This window comes from Agelaius phoeniceus, chromosome 1 (assembly GCF_051311805.1).
Source record: "Agelaius phoeniceus isolate bAgePho1 chromosome 1, bAgePho1.hap1, whole genome shotgun sequence".
Taxonomy (NCBI): Eukaryota; Metazoa; Chordata; class Aves; order Passeriformes; family Icteridae; genus Agelaius; species Agelaius phoeniceus.
In genome coordinates, this window is record NC_135265.1 from 21194473 (window position 1) to 21217982 (window position 23510).

Below are 23510 nucleotides of genomic sequence, written 5' to 3' on the forward strand. Positions count from 1 at the left end.
TAACCTCATTAGCACAGTCGTTCATGTTGTGTTTCTGCCTTATAGTTCATGTTTCTAGGTAGTAACAAGCAGCTATTGATCTGTTGGTAATCCACTGTAGCCATGTATGTGTATTGATCAGTTAGTTTATCACTCGTGGGAGGTAACTGAAAATGGGCTTGACTAAACAGTTCTTTTAGGGCTGCATTTATTTTTTTGTAAACTATGTTCATTCTTAAATGACCGAGAATTTGGATACTGAATTGTTTAAGCAGTAAGCAGATAGGGCCATAGCTGAAAATGAGGGATTATTTTATGTTTGTTGTTAAGGTCCTTCAGTACAACTGCTGTCTTGGTGTAACTACTTGTATCAGTTGTTTTCTCCACTCAAATAATGTCATGATCCAAGTCTCTCAGGCTCTGCTCTTTTGAGACCTCTGTGTGCTACATGAATTGAGAGGACAGCCTGCTTCTCTTAGTCTGTAAGAGTGCTTGTCCTTGTCTCTCACTCTCTGCAGTGGTCTTTGTTAGTCCAAATATCTCACAGTTCTGGTAGTAATTTTTGCAGAGTACAAAATGAGTGCTCTCAGCATTGAGAACAGGAGGCTTTTTGGATATAAACTTTGCTTTTATTGGAATAATGGGATGCTTTCTGTGCTGCAGCCACTGTACAAACAGTGCAAACACCAGGTGCTGGTAAAGCATTTGTAGTCTGGGTAGCTTGCCCTAATTGCAGTCTCTCACTGTGAAAACTTTCCACAGCTGTGCCAGCAAACATCGCGGACCTGAGAAACATAGAAGTGCTCAACTTTTTCAACAACCAGATTGAGGAGCTGCCTACACAGATAAGCAGCCTTCAGAAGCTCAAACACCTGAACCTTGGGTGCGTATCTTAATGCAAAACTTTGCTGTAATAGAGGTGCTACCAAATGTCATCACAACTGAACCTGTAACTTCTTATTTTTTGATAGTAAACTTTGTTATTGGAAGTGGTTTTGAGGCTGACCTGGGAATTACAGCTCCAGAGTGTTCAGATAATATCCTGGATAAACAGAAATGTAAATGATCAAGCACTTACTCTGGTATACTGATAACCATTTAAGGACAGCAGCAACAAATATTCATCAGTTTGACTGAAGTCAAACTGAACAATTACTGAGTTTTACTTCTGTAGCAACTGCCTCTTAATTCTGTGGTTACTGCATAAGAATCAAGCTCTGTTTCCTGTTCTAATTAAAAAAAACATCCATGTTAATTTAGGACTTCAATTCCAAATGTTTGAATTTGTGTTTATAGACATTTCTGTTTGTATTAAACCTGTAAAAGAAGCAGCATGTATTAGGTGTGGTGTGCATTTAGTTCAAAGAGCTGGTATTGACTGAATTTGTGCTAGGGGTGTTTATATTAAGTGTTCAGATTCTATATTGTGGTAGAACTGGTGATACTTTATAATAACTACAGTTGCAGAGGGCTTTCTTGAATTATTAAGAAAACAAATGTGAAGCATAAGACCTTCTTAAAATTAAATAGGCATATTAAAGTGTAACTATGGAGGAAAGCAGTGGTAGGCCTAAGCTTTAGAATTACAGGCTTCTCGTAGAAAGAATGTCTGTATTTTATAAATTCAACTTCTGAACCCCTTAAACTGACTATTTTTTACTCTTGCAAATACCAGATGATTTTGGCTAAGCTCTGTGTATTCTGCTTTAGATACTTTCATGAAGTGCTGATAATTGAATTGCATCTTGAACTGCTGGAATGCCAATAGAGGTTTTAATGATGATCTGTCTTCCGTGTCTCTTTTTTGGTCACAGTAGATCTCTAGTTTTCCTTAATATCTATTTCAACCTCTGAATTGCTTTTCAGAGCAAATAGTAATTAAGAATCCTGATTCCTTGTATTTTGAGGGTTAGATACATGTTTTTGGAATGGCATATAGAAGTGTTGCAGTATATGAAGGAAGCAGTTGGGCACCTCCTATGGATTAAAGCAGCAGCCATTGTTTATATAGGTCAAATGCTAGTCTGCATTAATGAAAAAAAGTCATGCAAAAGACCACTTGGTGTTTGGAACAACAGACATTCAGGTCTGGAACCACATTTGCCACCTTTATGTATCATGTGGCCTAAAATCTTAGAGATTAAACACTCTTCCATCTTAATCCCCTCCTTACACATGGTCTTCAGGCACAGGATTCACCACCCAGTCTTAGCTTTGCAAAATGGGTTCTGCTTTGGAGATCCATGGAGTCAGTGACAAGGAAACGTTTTTGCTCTGGTAGGTTTCTCAGGAGACAGCCTAGAAACCCTCTTGTCATCTGCAGAGTGTGTGTTAGAGGGCTTCAGAAGAGCCCTTAGGAGAGAGGGGTTTGAATAAGAACAGAGATTATTTTTGGGAGGGCTTTGGCTTGGAAGGGTCAAGTGATGTGGAAAGAGAAAAGGTGTACTGCTGCACAGAAAGCTTAAAATGTAACATTTGGAAGGTAGGTGAGGCACAAGCTCAGTGTTTGAACTTCTGCAGGGATGAATAGTGCTGGGCAGCAACTTTGAGCTGGTTCTCTGTCCCTGCCAAAGAATAGATACCATTCTGCCTCTTGTCAGTAGGGAGAGCATTCTTTCCCTATCTCTCCCTTCCTTGCAAAAGGCAAGGCCATTATGGCAGCTTGGTAAAAATCCCTTTTCACCAGTGGAAAACAAGCTGCTTTCTTTAGTCCTGTTTTATATAAAGACCAGTTTTTAAAACAGTGACAATTCTGCAGTAGCAATAGTGGAGAATGCCTTTCTGTGTTTTAATTGCTAATACTACAGCAGCAATATGAGTTGTATGCCCATAATGGAACTCCTTACTGGGGATGAGGAGGAAGAAGGATTTTGTCTAGATTTAGCTACAGAGAGCTGATCTCTACAGGTTCTTGTTTTGTTGGGACTGGCTTATGCAAAAGGGGTAAGGAAAGGTGAGGTTATTCCCTGAGTTTGTGAAAGAAATGGTGTATGTGCTTCTCCTGACCTTGCTCACATGCTTACATGATCTTTCTTATTTTTGGTTGTGCAGCTTTGTCAGTACTTTGACTAGAGTTTTTATAGTTTCAAGTGTCAGATATTCATACATTTGCATAACATCTCCTCTTGACTTCAGTGACTGTTGCTTATCACTTTTGCATCAAAAGAGAATCAAATTCAGAATATGTTTAGGGACAACATCTGAAAGGTCTTGTTTGTTTCCAGTCTTCACATAAGAAAAAAATCCTGTTCTTGACAGTAGCTACCTGTTCAGGCTCTTTCTGAAGATGCCTCTCTTCTCTGTTCTGCTTTCAAACCTGGTTGACAACTGAAGCAAGATCCATACAGACCAGGTATATATTTACTCTACATGCAATAGGAACAGTATGAATAAGAAGCTGGTAGGTAGTTTTTTTTTCTGTTCATGTGATAAACAGCCATACATGAACAGTTCATACACAGTTTCTGTGGAGATATCTCCTGCCATGTGCCTGCCTTCATTGTTGCAGCAGCTCAAGAGATGCCCTAGATCACCCTGTTCAAGCTCTTGGAGTCAGAGAAAAGTTACCTTTCTCTACCTTGTCTGATTCAGGTTATCAGAGAAATCTCTTCCTTCTGTTACATGTCCTCATGTTGTTTTGTCTGTTACCAGTGGGAACTGCTGTCTAAACCCTCTGAAGACTGGCTGATTGAGCTATATTTAAATCAAGCTTTATCAGTCACAGGACTGACATTTTATTTACTTCATGCACCTTGTGCATCAAAAGTTGTGTAGTGACACAGATTTGCTGTTCTTAGGAAGATGTTTGAGCAGCAGTTATCAATGAACATAAATACTGTGCACTTGAGGTATTCCCCTTTGTGTTTGGCATCATGGAACTACATGGCAGGATGAAAAATGGTCAACATGATGTGCAAAAGGGTAATTTGTAGTTTAGCTGGAAGTCATCTACCAAGGACCAGCTTTCTCCATGGAATGCTGTTAAAGCTGAGCATGGCCTTGTGACACCTCTCTCCCTTGTGCTTCCTGTTTCAGGTGTGGCTGCTGATTGACATAACAGACAGGATTCCTTGAGAGTGCATAAGTTTATAAGTTTTGAGTATATTTATGGGAATGAGAGGTCATAAAAAGGTGTGCATTGCAAAAGACTTGCTCAGTATCTTGGAGCATCAAAGTCTTTTCAAAACAAGAGGAAATCTTGGCATATATTAAATTTTTTAAGGAAAAAAAGGGAAAAAACCAAACAAAAACCTTGTGACCTGTATTATTCCTGTTAGGTGAAGTGAATACTGATGTCATATTCTTTTTTTCCTTTTACTTACAGCATGAACAGGTTAAACACCTTGCCAAGGGGATTTGGCTCTCTACCAGCACTAGAAGTTCTTGATTTGACTTACAACAACTTAAATGAAAATTCCCTACCAGGAAACTTCTTCTATCTGAGTAAGAAACTTTTCTAAAAACTCTACAGATCTTCAGGATATGGTGCTTTGCTCTTTGCAGTTGAAATTTATTTGATGCAGACCAAAATAAAAATACAGGTTTTTTCCCCCAATATTTATGTTTTTACTTTAATATTTCTTGAATATTTCTGCATAGCATGGCAATATTTATCACTGATATATATTGTTGTCTGACACCTTTGGACATGAGCAGACTTGCTTAGTAATGGTGTATTAGTTTTCTTCTCAGTAATACTTCCTTGGGTCCCATACTCAGTTAAAACATCATGGAGGGTTGCAAGCCTCAGGGGAAAATAAACCATTCTGCAACACAACTATTGTTTGTTGAGTCTGAAAAAAAAATGTATTCTTGATAGATCATTACTAAAGGAGTTTTAAGTACATTAAAACATATGCTAGGGTTACAAAGCTTGGCAGAGGAATGGTAGAGCTAAGCTGACCTTTGCATATGTTGAAAATACATACCCAGAGGGTTGACAGAAAGGTATTGTAATGCATATGTGCAAAAAGGCTGCATTATGGTTGCCTAAGCAACTTGAATTCTGGCACTTTCTGGATTTCAGTGATTCTGCTTTTCCATGTACTGTGCTTAAGTGGCTTCAGGATCAGTGCATTCAGCATCAAAGTGACAGGCAAGGGGAGAGGAGGAGTGCTGCTCTCTGAGGGATGTTGTGATTGTAACCTGGCACAGGGAAGTCTTTAAGTCAGCATTATTAAAAATGGTCACATTTAGTGAAACGAGAAGAGGAGGAGTGAACTACGTAAGACAAATGGGATCTCCTCTGGTGGGAAGGAGAGGTTTTGCTGATCTGACCACCTTCTCTCCTGCTGCACCTGACAGTTCTTTGTGAGTCTCCATTTTAATTCCTTTTTCCAACTGTCATGTATGCTTGTTCAGTAATAGCAAGCTGCATAGTAGTTTTTTTTTATTAATTTCATTGAGACTTGGCATGGAAATTACGAATTATACCATTGGAGTCTTCTGTATTTCATTTCAGATCTCTTTCCCAGTGTGGTTTCTATAGAGCTTAACATAGCTGTATATTTGTTGAAAAAAACTCAGAAATTTTTTTAATGTCTGTTTAGGATGCAAATTGATGGCATAAATAAGAATCAGGGGTAATAAAGAGTAATGACTGTATTCTCATATCTGAGCATTCAGGCTGTTTGCCAGAATCTGCCAGAGTCTACTGTTGCAGAAATTGTTAATTGTGCTAGTCCTTTTGAATATAGATGTTTTCCTGAACTCACCAACAATATAATAAGCCAGTAAATCTAAGTTTGACCTGCTTGTTATTATTGTGAGCCCTGGGTATGTCAAAGGCTTTTCACCAAGTCAGGGTTATTAATCAAACCTGACTCCTTTTTATTGATTAGACCTCAAATGGTTGGGTTATATGCCACCCTGTTTATATATTGCTATTTAATTTGCAGCCACCCTTCGTGCACTCTATCTAAGTGACAACGATTTTGAAATGCTGCCGCCAGATATTGGGAAGATCACAAAGTTGCAGATAGTAAGTAATTTATCTAAATTCTTGGAAAATCAATTCACTTTTGCAACACTTGTAGGAATGGAATCCAGTCAATTTGAGGAGTAGTAGGGTAGGTTTGCAGGAATAGTTCCACCTGGAACTGTTTCTTGTTTACCACAAGACACTTGTAAATAAATTGGAAGAATTGAGCATTCAGGAGAAAGTTGGGGGCAGAGGGAGTAGAGCTCTCTTTGGGGCTGCTTTATGGAAACCGAAAATCGTTCTGACTGAATTTATATTTGCTCTTAGCTGAGTCTTAGAGACAATGACCTGGTATCACTACCTAAAGAAATTGGTGAGCTCACCCAGCTTAAGGAGCTGCATATCCAGGGAAATCGTCTTACTGTGCTGCCCCCAGAACTGGGTAAGATCATGGATGATCATTTATTTATTTGACTAATAATGATGATGATGAACTGTATTTCCTCTGAAATGATTATGCTTAAGTCATCAAATATGCCAATATTTACTTTCCCTTGAGAAAAACTCACTTTTACACTCCTCCAGTGCACTCCTGGATATGCAGGAGGGGCCAGATGATGACATATGTTTTGTTTTATTATTTTATTACATGTTGCATTTTTCTTGTGTATTAGTACACCTGATTGCCAATTTGTATATAGCACCTTACTTTATATAATGTATCATAAATACTGGGTCAGCAAACCCATTCTTATCTTTCACTGGGTTTTGATAACACTGTTTAGATTAGCCAAAATTACATTAAGCAAAAATGACAATAGCATAAGTGGCTTCTTAGTGACTGTGCCTATACAAAGGGGAAGTTTGATCAACTAGAGTGAAATATAGCTAAATGGGAGGATTTTTTTGTTTTTCAATTTGATAGCTTTTCTTAGGGAGCTGACAGCTCTTTAACTTAAAGCAATGGAGTTGGTTGATGTAATTTGAATTTGTGATACTATACATTTGAATACTGTGAAGTAGGAGTTCTTCTTTGAAACTTAAATATTGATTTTGCTGAATTTGCATTGCAGTACTCCATTTTATGTGAGGAGCATGGTTCCTGTTTGCCCCAAGCCAGAAATTGGTTTCTAATCTTAAAATTTATAAAAACATTTTCATTGGTAATAATGTAATTGTGTCAGTTACCTCTTTTTTTGAAAGCTGTTGGGGAAGCTTCTTTGTTTCTACTGGTACTTTCCATGTAATACTTCCCAAAACTCAGAAAGATAGGGACAGAAATTAGCATGATAAAGTAAAATTATTCATTTTCATAAGAACTTGCTTTGACCCATTGACCCTTTGCTTTAATGTACTTTAATGTTACAGTATGCAATGAATGCTTTTTGTTTTATAGAGCTATGTGCTTTTCTTCTGTGAATTGGGGAAGGTATTTGTTTGACTCTTACGTGTTTGCCCAGCATGGGATTTTTTGACTTTTCCCTATACCACTAGTGGACTAGTAGATGAAAGTTGCTCTCTTTTTTTCAATTTCAGATGTTTATCCCTTGACCCAGGTATACTTTCCTTAGGTTTTGGTCAAAGTCGTATTTATTTATCAATTCTTGCAACAGCAACATTCAGAAGCATGTAGTGTCTGTAAATGTACTTTTCTGTAGCTTGCTACTTTTCTGTAGCTTGCTAAATTGCTTTTGGGTTTTTTTTCAGATCGTGGAAGATGAATAGTGCACTGAGTCTAACCACCTTCTTTGGCTAATTAAATATTCTAAACATGCTACTGCATTACAAGCATAGCAACAAATCCCCATTAAATGGTTTTACTATCAAAATCCATCCAATATGGAAATGTTTGAAATAAAATTCTCAATATTTATTTCTGTATTACCTGCAAAATTCGGGATGGCTTAGGGAATTTTTTTCCTCTGAGCATTTCTTTGCATTTTAGAACAATATCAGAATCTGGTAAAAAAAGGACTTGTAATTCTGCCCCAGTTGATAAAGGTGAGGTTCACTGACACAGCTAAGTCCTGTTCTGTATTACTCAAAAGTTTTTGTAAATTCTACTGTTCTTTTCATGTATTAATTGATTAGTGTTTGATTTTGCACTCCTACTCAAGATCCTCATTTGTGATCAGTTGCCATATTTTCTGTTGTGATCTATGCCATGGATAATGGTAGAACCATCTCAAATTTTTAAAATAGATTTTGGCATATATTTCCAGAGAACATTACACTGAAGTCTACATTTGTAATTTGTGCAACTTGCAGGCATATTTACTGTGGAAAACAATGTTCTGCTTGTTTATTAAACATCTGGGCACATGTTAGGGACTGGAACACCAGACTAGGGTTTGGAAGGCTTGTTTGAGGTCAGGGAACAGGCCATAGGCAAGAGTGAATTTCTGCAGTCCTGGTTTCCCTTCTGTAACTCTTCCCTTCTGGCTCCAGTTTGGAGAAGCACCCCTTTGGAGACAATTTTAAAGTCTGCCAGTGAAAGGTGGCATGAGAGGGTTACAACCTACTGCATGGACTGCTAATGCCATAGTCACCATCTGAGGGAGAATGAACTTTGTCTGCTGTCCGAGTTCTCCCTCCTAAATTTTTAAAATTGAATTATAATGTACTCAGAACTATCCAAATACTTCTTGGTGTGCGTTTTGGATAAATAGCTTTTCAGTGAGCTGGTCCTATTTGCATTAATTGGAGCTGCTCCTGTTCCATTCAAAGTAAACAATCTTTTCTCTCTCATTATCACTTTCATAATTAAAGGTGCTGAAGGCTTTTGACTGGCTTAGTTCAGGCTCTGGTGGACAGCAGTGAGTCATTGGATTTTCATTTACCATGGAGATGGGCACAATTGAATGATGAGAAGGATGTATGTGTTACATTAAACTGTTTTTTAAAGGTGATGTAAATAAGTGCAGAAGAAGGAATGAAGAATAGGGTATGAAAAAGGCCACAGACAGGCCTTGAGGTCACAACTTTGGAGTGGAGATAACAATAAATAACCTCCTACAGTCAGCCTGTAACGTCACCTGATGTGATTGAGGTGACACCAGTACAGGGCTGGGGGAGATCACTATTATCCTCCATTGTGTTTAGCAGAGAATTCCTACTGCTAATTTAAGAAAAATATTCCTGCCCAGGAGGAGATGAAAGGACTGAAAGACTGCATTGGTCCCTGGGTGAGGTGCTTTTCTGTAAATACAGTACATGTGAGTGATGAACACAGGAAATGGCCCGGAGTAGGTGGGTGGAATTTGCAGCTTGTTTTTATCATTTGTCTCTCAAAACCCCATTCATGAGAAATGGTGGTGGGCAGTCATATATAAACTTTAAAGAGGCGCTGGCATTTTTTTCCCCAGCATTTAAAAGGTTATGTGCTGCATTGCAAGACAAATAAATCATGATTCACTGCAACAACAGAGTTGCAGTCAGTTATATAAATTGCCAAGGAGGCACTAAATCTGTCGCTTTGTGTGTTCTGACCATTTAACAATAAGAACGGTTTGGAAAGAAAGTAAACTAGAAACAAGAACCATATAAAATGGTAGATGCAATTAGTCACATCAGTGATGGTGTTTTAAGTTCATTGTTTGTTCATCTGGGTGGACTCATATGTGCCACATAAAAGATTTTCTTAGGAGAATCAGGAGTGTAAGAGGAGTATATGATGCAGAGTTATCACCAAGATGTGGCTAAATAACCACCCAGAGAATGTAACTAGCTTATCTGTATGTTTGCATTTCTGATGTGAAAACGAATTTTATGATTTTTAACTCCCAGATTCTAATGTTCCCTGGGTGCACTACCCTGCTGCTAACACATGATGCACACATGTGTTTTGGTCCTGTTTATGCTTATGGAAGAACGGCGATTTCTAAGAATACATTCCCAATTATCATCCTCCTTTTGCAAAATTGAATTTGGCATCAGTGGCTCACAAGTTGCTGTTCAATACTGTTCTAGTTTAGCAAATAATTTCCTCAGGTAACAAGAGACACTATTAAAATTATCATGTTAGCTCATACTGGAAAAGCAGAAAATTCAAGCCTTGTTAAAAAAAAATCTTAAAGGTCTAAGTAGTCATATTCCTTTTTAGGGAGAATGAAACATTTTGTAAATTTAATTTGTGTATCAGAATAACCAAGTAATTCTTTTTAAATTTTTGGTTTTGAACAGCTAAATTATCTTCTGTGGATAAAGGATTGGCTTTAAATACAAAGTTCAAGGAATTGTGCTAAAAGCCTCAATATTTCCATCACAGGAAGACCTTTTAAAATTTAGGCTTTTGAAATTACTCTAGAATTTGTGAATTAATATTATATTATGCAAAGTAGTAGCTGCAGTTGTTTGTTCAAGTAAATATTAATTGAAATAGCCATTTACTCAGGTAATTATAACAGGCATGTGCAAACATAAGAATCACTTACTTTACAAAAGATATTTCTTTTCCAAATGTTGGAAACTTTCCACTAGTTGATGTAAATGCCAAACTTTTCTTATTTAGTATAAACTGTTACTGCACCCTGCCTGTGTCACAACACAGCACTGCTCACACCTGCAATACAGGTCATTTATTGGTGCTTGTTGAAAGCCAGAACACTGGGGCCCTCTGGACAACAGATCTGAGCACTGGAACAACTAATTGATACCTTACCATTTCAAGAAAAGATAGGTTTCTGATTTTGAAACTAAGGTAAAGGTGGATAAACAAAATAATTTGTTTTCTGGGACTGCTGATGTAGCAGTTATCAGTAAAGAAACAATAAAAAACATATAAGTAACAAGATAGGTTATGGAGAGATTATTTATATAGAAAAGCTTCTCTGAAAATCTGTGCATATTCTAATTGTGTTACTCATTTTTAAGGTTTAAGTCAAAAAAAAAAAGAAAAAAGCCCAAAACCACTACACCCTATACCCCACCCCTTGTTATGTAGTTAGAAACCAGGCTGAATGCAAAGTATTTGATGGACACTGCTGTAATTCTTGCCAAACTTTCCAAGATTGAGATTTGATCCTGCATTAGTTTTTAAAATATGTAAGTTCCATAGTCACTTCTCAGATAACTACAGTGTGTGGGGATGTTCTCCTCATGTTGACTGTACTCTGATTATAAGTACCATCAACATAATAATGATGTTTCTGTCAGCAGACACTTCATCTGTTGTGTCAGAGCTGTAGTAGGCAAGAGTACTGTAATTAGAGCCAATCTGAGCAAATGTTACATTTGTTGTTGTATTTGGTTCATTTTATGTGTCTCATAGTACTTGAAGGTGGTTTCGCTCTTCTGAGTACTTGGCAACCTGTGTTTGAATGGGAGTTTCAAAGGTGCAGGGCAAAAGCAATACAGGGAGTCTTTTTTGAAGTCATTTTTTTAAATTAACTAGATTTTGGTCTGATAGGGACCCTTCAAAGAGAGAATGCTCTGTTGAATTCCCATGTAATTGAGAATCTCAGGGGAGTTTTTGATGCTGGAAAAAATGTGCAATGTATTTCAAAATAAATTGGGATGCTGATCCTCTAAGCCTGTAATACTTCCTGTGCCATTAAAGTGTCTTTGATGTTAAACTACTTTGACATCACGTTAATTTCCTTTGTTCCAAAAGCCATCTGCTGTGTACTGTGTTTCTTGGGTTTCTTCTCTGGGAACACTTAGTGGTGACTGTAGGTCTGCCCCTTGGGATCCTAGTTAGCACTGGACATTTGTTACACATAGCAGTGAAGGAAATGGTGTTTCCAGCACAACATGTCACCTTTCAAAGAAAGAAATCAGTGAAACTTAGCTGAACTTGTAGGTCTTCCAGTAAATGTCTTGCTCTTGCCTGAGGAATGTGGGAGAAATTAATTTAATCAAGTTGTAAGTAAGAAATAAATGATTTTAGAATGTATTTTTAAAAATACATTTTGAAAGTACATTTTGAAGTAATTTCTTGGATTTTTGTTAAAGTGCTCATCCTTCTGCCCTTCCTCTTAGCTACCAAGACATTGGCACCAGCTGGGCTGGTGCTCTGGTACCTGAGAGCTGTGTGTGGTGGAGTTGTTGAAACAGCCTGATTTGTCATGTGGCAGTACAAGCCATTAGCAGAGTGTTGTTGGTGAGGAGTACCTCATGTGCTGCATTGAATAAGCTCCTGTTTTATGGCTCTCATATGTGAATGTTATTATTATTTACTCTTTCTGCTAGTTCTCCGAAAAGGTAAGGTCTGCTGTGTTGTGTATTGTGATGGTAGGAGTTTCCAAGGCTTTCTCCTTGTTCCCAGAGAGTTAACCTCTCCTCCTATGTGGAAATGTGAGTTTGCCCAGCCAGGTTAGAGCTATAATCTGTCCGTATTTAATACCTGAAGTGTGGTTTAAGGTGGTAGTTCAGCATTTCATCCATCCTCTTCTCTTTCCCAGGCTTCATCTTCAGTCCTGGCACATTCTGAAGTGTCAGACTTTCCATTACACTTTGGTATAAAGATTCTGGCTGACCTTTGCTTTGATGCTGGAATTTTGTATAAACGTCTCAGGACTACATTCACTTTGTTTTAAACTGTCCACTATGAAACATGCTGGAGGGCAAAATTCTCTTCCCATACAATTATAATAGCTGTAGCTGAGGCAATACCAGTTTACCCTGTAACACTTCACATTTACATCAGGGGTAAAGAATTCAAGACTTAGTTGGTCTGTTTTTACTTGATTTATTTCAGCTATGTTCCTCCTACTAAGAGTTGAAGCAAATGGAGTAGCTACTATGGTATCACAGTATGATCAGACTATTTAACCTATCAAAGTAAAGAGTGAGAGAACACTTGGCTGCTGATCCTCACTCACTCCATGAGAAGACAGCACTGGTGGTCTTTCTCCCTTGTAGATGGGCAGAGGGAGCAGCAGTGTTTCAGAAATAAGTCAGCTTAGTTCAGCTCAGGAGTAAAGAATATATTTTGACAGTGATGAACCATTAGAACAAGACACAACTGGCAGAATCTCCATCTCCAGATGTTTTTCAGACCAGATGTTTTTCTGTTTGAAATGTGTTTGGAAGCTCCTCAGTTACTGAACTGACACAGATTTAATGTTCCATGTATTCAGGTCAGTGCTGAAGTTGGGGTCTCATCTCCAAACTCGTCATTGGAAATCTTCATGTCCATCTAAGAAGTTGTAAGAATAACATGTGATGTTGTTTTAACCTGTTTTAACTCCCTGAAAATAATTGTAAAACTGAGGATGGACTTTGGCCTCAGTGACTTTCAGATTGCTCCCTCAGCTTTCTCTTACCTTGGGGCTTCCTGTCTAACACTCATAGGGGAGATTGCAGCATTCCCATCTGTGTGGTTCGGAGAGGAGCCAGGGGAAGACTTCCAGCCTGCTTCTGTGGGATGCATGCTCTGGGTTATCTTGTTTATTTGCATGTGCTGAATCTGATTTCTTGTTATCTGAGACTTGAACCTTTTCCCATATTATGTAGAACCGCCACAAATGCTATTTCAGGGTTCTCAGAAGAGCTGGTGACTTGAAGTGTTAGACCTTCTTCAGGATAAGGTTGTAGGGGTGAGAGGGCAGAAGTGTTGCTGGGATTGATCTTTTGGAGGCATTTCAGTGTAGTTTTAGATTTACTAAACTTAGTTGTTCTCTCTCAGGAGCTCATCAGTAAGCAGATTAGTGTTTTTGACATATGCTGTGGAGATGTAGATTTCTTTATCATACTGAATATTGACGTGAATATTTCTGCCAGTTTCAAAAAGATTGAGTCACACTGCACTTAGGTACAAGAAGACTTTGCTCTTTGTTGTCTCACTGCTCCTTTATAAATATTGTTCAAATCTTCTGTCTTCTGTTATTAATCCTTCAAAAGTGCTATGTCTTCAAAGCAGAAATGATCTTATCTGTTTATAGGAATGGTATGAGTTGCTGGTGTGCAGCCTTACATGTGCTTAAGATTGAGGTAAAAATCATTGTCTTTTGATAATACTTTGTGGCATAGAAATGAGTATATATTTTCATTTTTTTTACATAGGTATTAAAACATCATTCACAATTAATTGCTTTAGTATCCTTTTCATGACATAATAGTCATTATATTTCTTCTACCCCCACACTTTAAACAATCTCTCTCTCTTTTGAGACAAAGCAAATGCCACAAAAGTAATAAAAATTATAAGCCCTGTAGTGTAAAGCAAATCTAAAACAAGCCAGGACGGACATATTTTTACATACAGCCTAAGTTAAAATTTAGTGCAGTGGATTGATCCCTTACTTAGCATTTAATAAAACAGGATTCAAAGGTATTTATATCTAAATAAATTACTAAAACTAATTTTGTTCCTCCTGTTACATGTACCACAGAGAGTAAGACCTTTGTATTGTAAAGGGAAAGAATGTTTGAATTGCAGTCTTAAGAGGAATTGCTAAAAGGGATGTGTCACAGCTTGAAGACTCTCCTTGAGGTCAGTGAAGAAGAAGAGTCTAGGCTGGGAGGGGAGTTAGAGTATCAACAGGGCACAGATATGAAACTCAACAGTATACAAGCTAAAAATTATATCCATTGATTTTAATGAAGCTCCACTGGGGATGAATCTAAACCATTCCAAAGAAGCGTTGATCTGGCATTTTACAGCTAGGATCATGTTTCTTATGCTGAATGCCAATGTTCAGTTCTCAAATGTCAGAGTTGTTTAATTACTTAATTTCACCTTTTAATTTTTGGAAGTATTTAAAGTGTTACCAGGGGGCATTCAAGCGAAAAGGACAAGCCAGGTGTGTGTTTCCTTTTGTATGTATTGAAGTAATGCCTATCTACACTAGTCACACCTTACTGTACCTCCAATATGCATCCATTGGGCACATATTACACACTCTGTATATCATCCATCACAAGAGGATGGGGTGGTGTAGCTGTGTATGTCAGGGGTGCTTGCAGGCTAGGTCTAATGGACAGAAGTAGCTTGGGAGCTCTGAAGGCACCCTTGGCCAAAGTGATGGGGAGCATTATTCAGCATACTGACACTCTCTGTAAACACCACTGTGGGAGGCAGCTTTTGATTTTCTATTCTAAGCTCTTTTCTGACCGTTGGAGGCATTTGAGGAAAACATGAATGTTCTAACAAACCACTTTTTATTTCAACAGAACTGCAGGAAAGTAAGAAACATTAATGATAACGTTTTAGCTCAAGTGCAGGATAGATCCATTAAGACAGGAAAGTGTAGGTGCCTTCTTATCCTTTAAATATCTCTCAGGATAAAGTGTGCCCACTGTCAGATGAGGTGGCCCTTCTGCCCACCCATTACTGAAGATGCTCTGAGTTCAGGAGGTGAAAAATGGCACTTTTTGTTAATGGATGGCCTAAGTTAGAACACGTTAAAAATAAAAAAATGCACACTTTGATTTTGCACTTGAATTCTCAAGAGTTTTGGTATAGATTATTTACTATAGCTCCCAGGTGGTAGCTAACAAGAGATCTGGGCAATAGATAGTTTTTAGGTCTGCACAGCTGAGTGGTTGGGCATTAGGAGCAATTTGGTTTTGAGGTGGGGTAAACAAAGAAGTTAAATCACAAGGATCCAATCAAACTCAAAAGTTCAAGATCATCTTTAGATACAATGAGTACTGAGACAGAAATAAAAATGCCAAGATCAGGCATTTCTGAGATGACACAGATGGCTTCTCTTAAAAGGCTTTTGGTCATTCTGTGCAGGTCATCCACAGCAGTCAGCTGTTAGATCTCTGCTCTTCCCTTTTCCAGATTCTGTTCTCTTTTCAGTGTCCACTTTGCAGTCTTCCTACTTGGAAATCTATATTTACTCAAGAAAGAGTAAAAAAAGTACCTGTTGGACTTAGAAGGTTGTTTAAGCATGTTAAACCTGGGTTGTGGGATGTATAGTTTTGATGATTTATTAGAATAATTTTAGAAGCAATCAGAAATAAATTAAATATAACATTTCTGTGCCCTAGGAAAGGGGCTGTGCTGACTAGCCTTGAAGGTGGCCTCCTTGCTTACCAGAGGCATATGACTGTGATGCCTTTCAGTGGAGCTGATCTCTTTCAGTATGACAAAATAACAAGAACTTTAAGTCCATAATGAAGAAATACAATTTTAGTGAAATTATTATGCCAAATTACAGAAATGATAAGTATTTTTAATAGGTAGATGTGCATGTAGAACAAAACAGCAATGACCAATGCAGTCTCCTATCCTAATATATTTTGTGATTGAATCTTCAGTGCTGGAATGTTACTAGAGGTAATTCTGTATTTTGCTTACCAAAAGTATCTGAGGGATTTGATGTGATCTGTGTAGCAGAACAGTATATAAATTTCTGAATGCCCTTGGGACAGTGTTCTGCTGATGCTGCTGTTAGACAATAGGCATGAAGGTGCATCTGCCGTGGCTTTTTCCCTGGCTCTAGTGCTGCAGGGGTGGAATAACAGCATTTTGTAAGATGGTGTTGCCATAAAAAAATCACCTAGGCAAGGAGGCTTTTGGGGTTGGGGGATAGGGACACATGTGTGAGGTGACCAGTTGCTGAGCACTCCTTGGGGAGCCTGGTGCCAGAGGCATTGCTTCAGGCAAGTGTGATGGTCTCTTCCACACTGCTGGATTTGTCTTGTGCACTGCAGCAGGAGGGTCCCTGCAGTGCTCCTGAGTGTTTGGCAGCCCCAGCACACACTGTTCCTGAGATGTTGCTGAGACTTTGGCCTTGTGCTTGGGACTCCTGGCTGTCCTGCAGCCAGTGTAGAATTAGGTACATATGCCCTTGATTCATGGATTTTTTAGCTGTAAGCACAGAAAGGACCCCAGGATATGGCCCCAAGCACTGTATGGTGATGCAGGAGAGACACGTTTCCCTTCTGTCTCATTTTGAGTTATGTGGCTTCTTTGTGCTCAAATGGCTTGCCTTGCATCAGGAGGGTTAGACTTCATTTCCTACTTAGTTCTGATGAGGTGGGGCACTCTCCCTGTAACTTCTTATCCTGCTTATTTTTCTGCCTCTTTCTGTCCTTCATTTCCAGATGGAAATTTTGGTATCCAACGGCGAGGTTTTTAAAGCCCTGGTTGCCCTGTCCCTCCTGTCTTCTGTAGGGCAGCCCTCCTTCACTCACCTGCAGAGAACATGGTGCTTGCTATGAGGACAGACAAGTTGTTCCCTTTCTCACTACTGCACTTGATTAAATTCTTCACTTCAAGTCCCTAGGCTCTCACTCCAGCTCTAGGTGGCTGGTGGGATGGGCTGCCAGGCCAGCTGCTGCTGGCAAGGCTCCCAGAAGGACGTCCTGGGCAGGGAGGGCTGGATTTTGGTGCGGATGCTCAATTTTTGTGCGCCCCAGTTTCCTCTGTAATTAGATTAATTAGAGCCTCAGCTTCCCTCTGAAGGTGAAAAGAAGTATTTGTACCTGCCTTCAGTGTGTTTTAGGAAAAAAGAGAAGACAGAGGAAAATAAAGCTATTACATTGGCATGGGGGCCTGCAGGTTATTCTGCTTGAGCAGTCTTGGTTTTGCTGTAAGATTCCTTTAGCTGTAGTAGAGTAGTAATTCTTACAATTAATTATGTTGAAATGGGCCATGTGGTATTTGAAATGGAAGTGGGCATGCTATACTGTAGGAATGGAAACATGCAGCAGCCTTCCCTGGATGGTAAATTTCTGACACAGCTTGGGACAAGAGGATTCAGCTGAGACCCCAGATACTGAGATTTTGGGCACATGTGACTTATTCCTTTAAGCAGCATTGAACTTGACCTGTGATGGGGCCAATCTTGCCTCCCCAAATCTCATTGGTTTTTTATAGTATACACAGATTGATCATTTTACCTTGATGCCCCACCTACAGAGTGCTTGCAGTGTTGGTAGTTTTGGAGAGCAGCATACAAGATTTTTTGCAGGTAATAAAATGGGAAATCCAATTTGCAATTGCAAAGCAAGCCCCCGAGTGATGCATAATGTTCCCAGCAGCCCCGGTCAGAGGGTTAGGGCTAATTGCCACTCGGGCCGGCTTCCCCAGCAGCCTCCGCATGAGATCTGGATGCTGAGAGCGCCGGCCTGCGCCTTCAGCCAGCACAGATTTAGACACACCACTTTCTAGCTTATTAGGTCCTCTTTGTCACAGTACTTAATCCTTTTTCCTGATCCCTGTTAGAACAGGGCTGCTGAGCCCCCTAATAAAGCAGAGAGGCGCACTGAAGCGTGCGGCGGGCGCTGCCGCCTGACTGACGGCTGTGGGGGATGCTCCTGCTGCACCAGCCTGCCACAGACAGCTGGCAGATGAGCTTGTTAAGGTAACAGTGACTCCTGACTCCCTCATAGGCTGGTATGAGATGCTTGGCATCTTTTCACACCGTTTAATGGCCTGTCTTTAATTGTGTTAACCCCTTTTACAGAGAGGAATACACCAAGGATTAGCTGTCACACAGAATGTGCAGCCAAAGTGAGCAGTGAGCACGGGGCTTGAAGCAGCTCCCCTTGCCTGCACTTGCACAGACCCTTTCATTTTGGAAAGGTGTCAGGTTTCAGATTTCACCAACTGCTTGGCTCAGTCAGTCTTCAAAACTCTGTAAATACTTTTTGTTTTGTTCCCCATACTTAAAGTTTATTTTAGCTTATTGTGATTTAGTTATTGTTGATTTATGGGGGAGTGATAGGCCTCTCTTCGTTGTAAAATTCACCAAAAAAAATTGAAAATACACTACAGATTTCTTAATTTGAAGAACACAAGAAAATGTTTCAGTGGCTGGGCTATCCTGGAATTCAGCCCTTTGTATCCATAGTCATGAGGGGTTTGAGTAGAGCACGTGCAGTTTTTGGGCTCGGTAAACTTTTACAAAATGAACAAAAAAGCCCCGAGCAAGCCCATGACAGATCTCTTACATCTTCTGTCAAGAATCAGTAAAACTGCCGTGTTACAAGAATGGCATTGTCTGTCTGCTGTTGTGAGTGTGTCTAACCACAGATCAGAGTGGGATCTTGGTGTAGACAGTGTTCTGGGCACTGGGAATGCAAAAAGCCCCTGGAGCAGGGATTGAGGAATGCTGTGCAATGCTAAGCTTCAGCAGAGCAGACTTCTACCAGAGAATCATTCTCCTTTCATTCCTGCAGATCATAGTGGAGCTAGTGAACAGATGCATTATCAAGTCACACTTTAAAATAATTTAATAAATAAGTGGGCAGAGTTCAACCCTGCTTTGCAGTGCATAGCAGCACTGAAACAGAGTGGAACTGCATCTATCATGGTGGGAACTACTATGTCCTTCTGTTTCTCCTTGCTGAGACTGAAATATTTGCTATTATTATAGTTGCACTCTCTAAAACAAATAAAAAGTTTTTACATTCACAGCAAGGTATTTCTTTCAAATTTTTCATGTTTCAAATAGTTTTCATCTGATGTTTTGTTTAATCTCTTTCAGGTAATTTGGATTTGACTGGTCAGAAACAAGTCTTCAAAGCAGAGAACAATCCCTGGGTTACCCCTATTGCTGATCAGTTTCAGCTGGGAGTATCTCATGTTTTTGAATACATTCGTTCAGAAACATATAAATAGTAAGTATTACATTATATATTGTAGCTGTGTTATTTCCCTGTAGTGTGTTGGGCAAAGTGTTACCAGCCACGCACATCTTTCATAATGCATGCAGTAACTTGGTATTCAGGACAAATATGCAAGCCTGTACATTTATATTAAGGAATTTTGCCAAGAAGAAGGTAACTGTCATGTAGACAAGTTAGAAAAGCACAAAGACTGTTTGATACTGTCCTGCATTTTTTGTTTATTTCAAAGAACTGTTATGTAACATGAGGAATGTGAAAGAAGTGTTACAAGCCTTTTGAGAAGTACTAATTTTAAGTATGTTCAGTATGGCTTTATAGATTGAAATAGATATTTGTTAATGCTTTTGGATGCAGATTGTCATGTTGTGAGAGATAACCAGACTTTGAATGTGGTTTGATCTGGACTAATCTGTGAAAGTCTATAATCTTAGTAATTCAAGTGGTACTCATGTTTTCTTCAACAGTGTAAATGTGTGTGCTGGGCTTCTTTAGTTTAATGCAAGATTCCATGTACAAATGCTGACCATTCGTTTAGAAAATACTGTCTTTAATCATTCACTAAATTTTAATATTTGTTTTAAGTAAAGATCTCCATGTTATTCTTTAGATGGAAAGTTATTTTTCCGTGTCTAGCAACTATCTTGATGTTGTTTCCCTAGGAGCAGTGGGTAGTACAACCTGGATTGGAAAGTTAATTTTTGCATTTTGCCTTTATTTAAAAACTGTATTTTAATAATTCAGAAGCATTTCTGACAATCTTTTATATGGTTGCTGTCTGAACAAAATTACCGGAGAAGGGTATTCACAAGTGACAGTTGTGGGATTCCAATTAAGTAACTGAGATGCAAATTTCTGTAGGAACTAAATGACCCAACAATGGCTTTTGTAGGCTATTGCTCTTCATTTACAGAATTTTAAATGAAAAGAATCACAGATGGAAGAGTGGTTGCAAGAATTGCGTGTCTCAGAAGGGTGCTGATATTTATGCTGTGATTCGTGTTCTCAAGACAGATTTATTCATAGATTTAAGTAGGCTGCAACACCCTTCTTGCAGTAGTACTCTGTAGTACAGATATGGTGTAGGGAAGCAGCTGCCTGTCTCCTTGGACCATCCCTCCCCACTGTTCATTGTGTACCTGCATCTCAGCTTCTTGATAATGCTTGGTAATTTTGTTTTGTATTGTCAGTTTTATATTTCTCTTTGCTGAGCAGTGTAGTTTAGGGACCCTCATGCACTTCTCTCAGGGACCACTCTAGGCATTGTGAGGACAGTGAAATTTTAAGGACTAAAGTGCAGTTTTTACAATTTGACTCACATTGAGTTTCTGGGGAGGGGCATGGGGGAAGCTGTTATTATGTATCTATAATTCTTTTAAAAAATTTAAAATGTCTAACTCTGGGTATATTAAACTTCCCTGGCAACTTTCCTGGTGTAATCAAAATTGACAAGAAGGTTCTGTATTTCATCAGTTACCTCAGCTGTTGTTCTTTGTTCTAAGTTAGCCATATTAGGTTTGTTGTCTTACTCTTTGCAGGTGTCTTATTGGCTAATACTCTATGCAGTGCTTTATTGACTAATGGGCCAATTTTGATTTTGTCCTCATTAAATAATTGAAACCTGTATAGTTAATGGTGTAAGCAGAATCAGACTCTGGTCATTCATAGGGAGAAAAATCAAAATCAGATAATCTTTCTGTGGCTCATTCATGATTTCTACTTTGATCTTAGAAATTTATTTCATTAATGTGCCATAATTTTTAAGGTTTAGTGACGGAAACCAAATGCATGGAGATAATTATGTGTCAATTTTAGATTTTCAGCATATGACCATTTTATATTAAAATTATAAATAAAAAGTATCAGTATGATTTCTTAGAAAACCAGTAGTAACTTGTTTTGAGTCTTGATTTCCCTTGTTTGCCCTGCCAAAAAGAGAATTCATGGATTTTCCTCCTGAAAAAAGATTGTCTTTTTTATTTCCAGTTTCCTCTAAATATGTGATTGAGAATTACTGGGATGCCATGTCTTAAAGCCATTCCTCTGCTTTCATTTGGTTTTAGGAGTTAAAACTCAAAAGCAGTGGCATGGTCTAGGTAACAGGTCTGGTAACATTGTTGTGCACAAAAGCAGATAGGCTGTACACTCAGAAGAAATTAAACTGGTTTTGTGGTAGAATTTTGATCTTTTCCTACTAATGACCATACAGCTTCTTCAACTGCCTTTTTCTTTCAGAGCCCTTGAACAGGTAGTGTGTCTTTTTCTTATTAAGCAAAACACAAGGTTGATAAGTGAACTTAGTATTTTTCCGTGTGGGTATCTAAATAAGGAAAGTCAAGTTCTTGAGTTTCATGTGTTTTATTGCTCATTCTGCCAAAATTAAAAAAATCTTCCAACATTTGATAGATCAAGACAGATAAACTTACTGTGAGGCAAAGCAGTAGGCTTTTCATTAAATGAATGATTGGAAAGGTTGCTGCTTAGCTAACCTCACTTGTCACACTGAGAAGATAGAACATAGATCAGCAGCTGACCATCAGACCAGTAAGTTTGCTTTCAGGTACTGGGAGATGTAGGCTCTCATAAACCAGAACTGTGCTTCTGTGTGGCAGATGAATTTTGAACTCCAGAGAGAGATTTGTTTCCCTGTGCCCATTGTTTTTGCCAGCTGATTGGAAATACTGACTTTCCTTTTTTTAGAAGTTTCACATTGTCTAGACTGGCTAAGACAGTGAGGGTAGACTTGCTCATACAGTCTCAAGTGCCAGGTTTCAGAGGCTCACCAGGTTACATTTTCACTAAGGGGGTTATGCTAATACCTTTTATTTTGTGTTTGCAATGGCTACAACTTTGTTTGCTCAGTTGCTCTTAACTTAGCCAGAAATCAGTAACTCATTAGGTCCTGGCAGTGCACTCACTTGCAGTCATGTAAATAAACCTTGAGATTTCTGCTGATGACTGGCACAGGCCATCACTGCAGTCAGTGTCAGGGATCTCCATTCAGATTCTGTGAGGTTGAACTTGGGAAGCACCTACCAAGTAGATCACAAACCTCTTCTTTTCCTTTGTGAAATGTACTGGCTGTTTCAAGCATATTTAGTGAAAAATTACATCCCATTTTTAGCCTTGTCTTGGGATATTCATGCTCTAGTGATTAATTGATAAGTAGGGATGACACCCATGAGGGATGATTATGTCTAAAGATAAAATGTCGTTTGTCTTGCATACTTTTACATTTCCACACTCCTGTTTTACATGGTACTCATGCACCAAGTATAAAACTGGAATTGCACTTTACTTCAGAAGCCTGTTAACCATTGAGACCCTCAGATCAGCTCATCTTACTTTGTAGCTTCTTTCATTTCCTTTAATTTCCTTACCTTTCATGAGAAATGGTGCTCGGTGATTTTTTTTCAACCCTAATTTTTCAAGGAAGACTTGTGCTGACAAAAAGATGGGCCATATATTGTACTGGAAAATGTGTGTGGAGGGGCTCTTAATTCTTAACAGGAAATTCAGCAGCTCTTGGCACTTTGCTAGCTTTTGTTGGCTAAAATACGCCCACTGCACATTTCATCTGGTGACAGCATCGTTTGGAAATAGGTCAGTTTGCCAAGTGTGTAATGATTCTTAATCTCTCACTGCTGTGTAACTTTCTGAAACTTTAGTAAGCTGAATTTTGGCTTTGATTTTGTATATACTCAGGAACTGCCATTAAACTCACCATCTGATGTCATGATAGTGTTGAAAAGCAGTTGAAGAGCTTGCTTAAACAGTGAGGGATAATGGCAACCTTGTCTCCTCAAAGGGCTTAACTAAATGTTTTATTTTTTATTCATGCCTTTAGTCAACTTTCAGAGTGACCTTTATGTTGCAAGCTTATTCTCAGAGGATCTTGTCTGTCTAGGATACTGACAAAGAGATGATGTATTGTGTGATTTAGTGGTCACAATGTAGTTAGATAAGTGCAGACAGACTTAAATGTTTGAATGTTTGAAAGAAAACAATGAATTAAGCTCCTATGAAGAATAAAATTCTAGTTCCTTAGGATTTATATAAGATAATTATTGATTTGATTAAGATGAGA

General features: G+C 38.7%; 1 protein-coding gene across 1 annotated transcript in view; it reads left to right on the forward strand.

Annotated features, from left to right (window-relative positions):
- RSU1 (Ras suppressor protein 1) overlaps nt 1–23510 on the forward strand; it is a 102071-nt gene that overhangs the window by 21088 nt on the left and 57473 nt on the right. The window contains exons 4-8 of the mRNA XM_054633398.2: nt 742–862; nt 4304–4422; nt 5877–5959; nt 6227–6341; nt 19285–19417. Coding sequence (XP_054489373.1) covers nt 742–862; nt 4304–4422; nt 5877–5959; nt 6227–6341; nt 19285–19417 — 571 coding nt within the window. The remainder of the gene's footprint in view (nt 1–741; nt 863–4303; nt 4423–5876; nt 5960–6226; nt 6342–19284; nt 19418–23510) is intronic.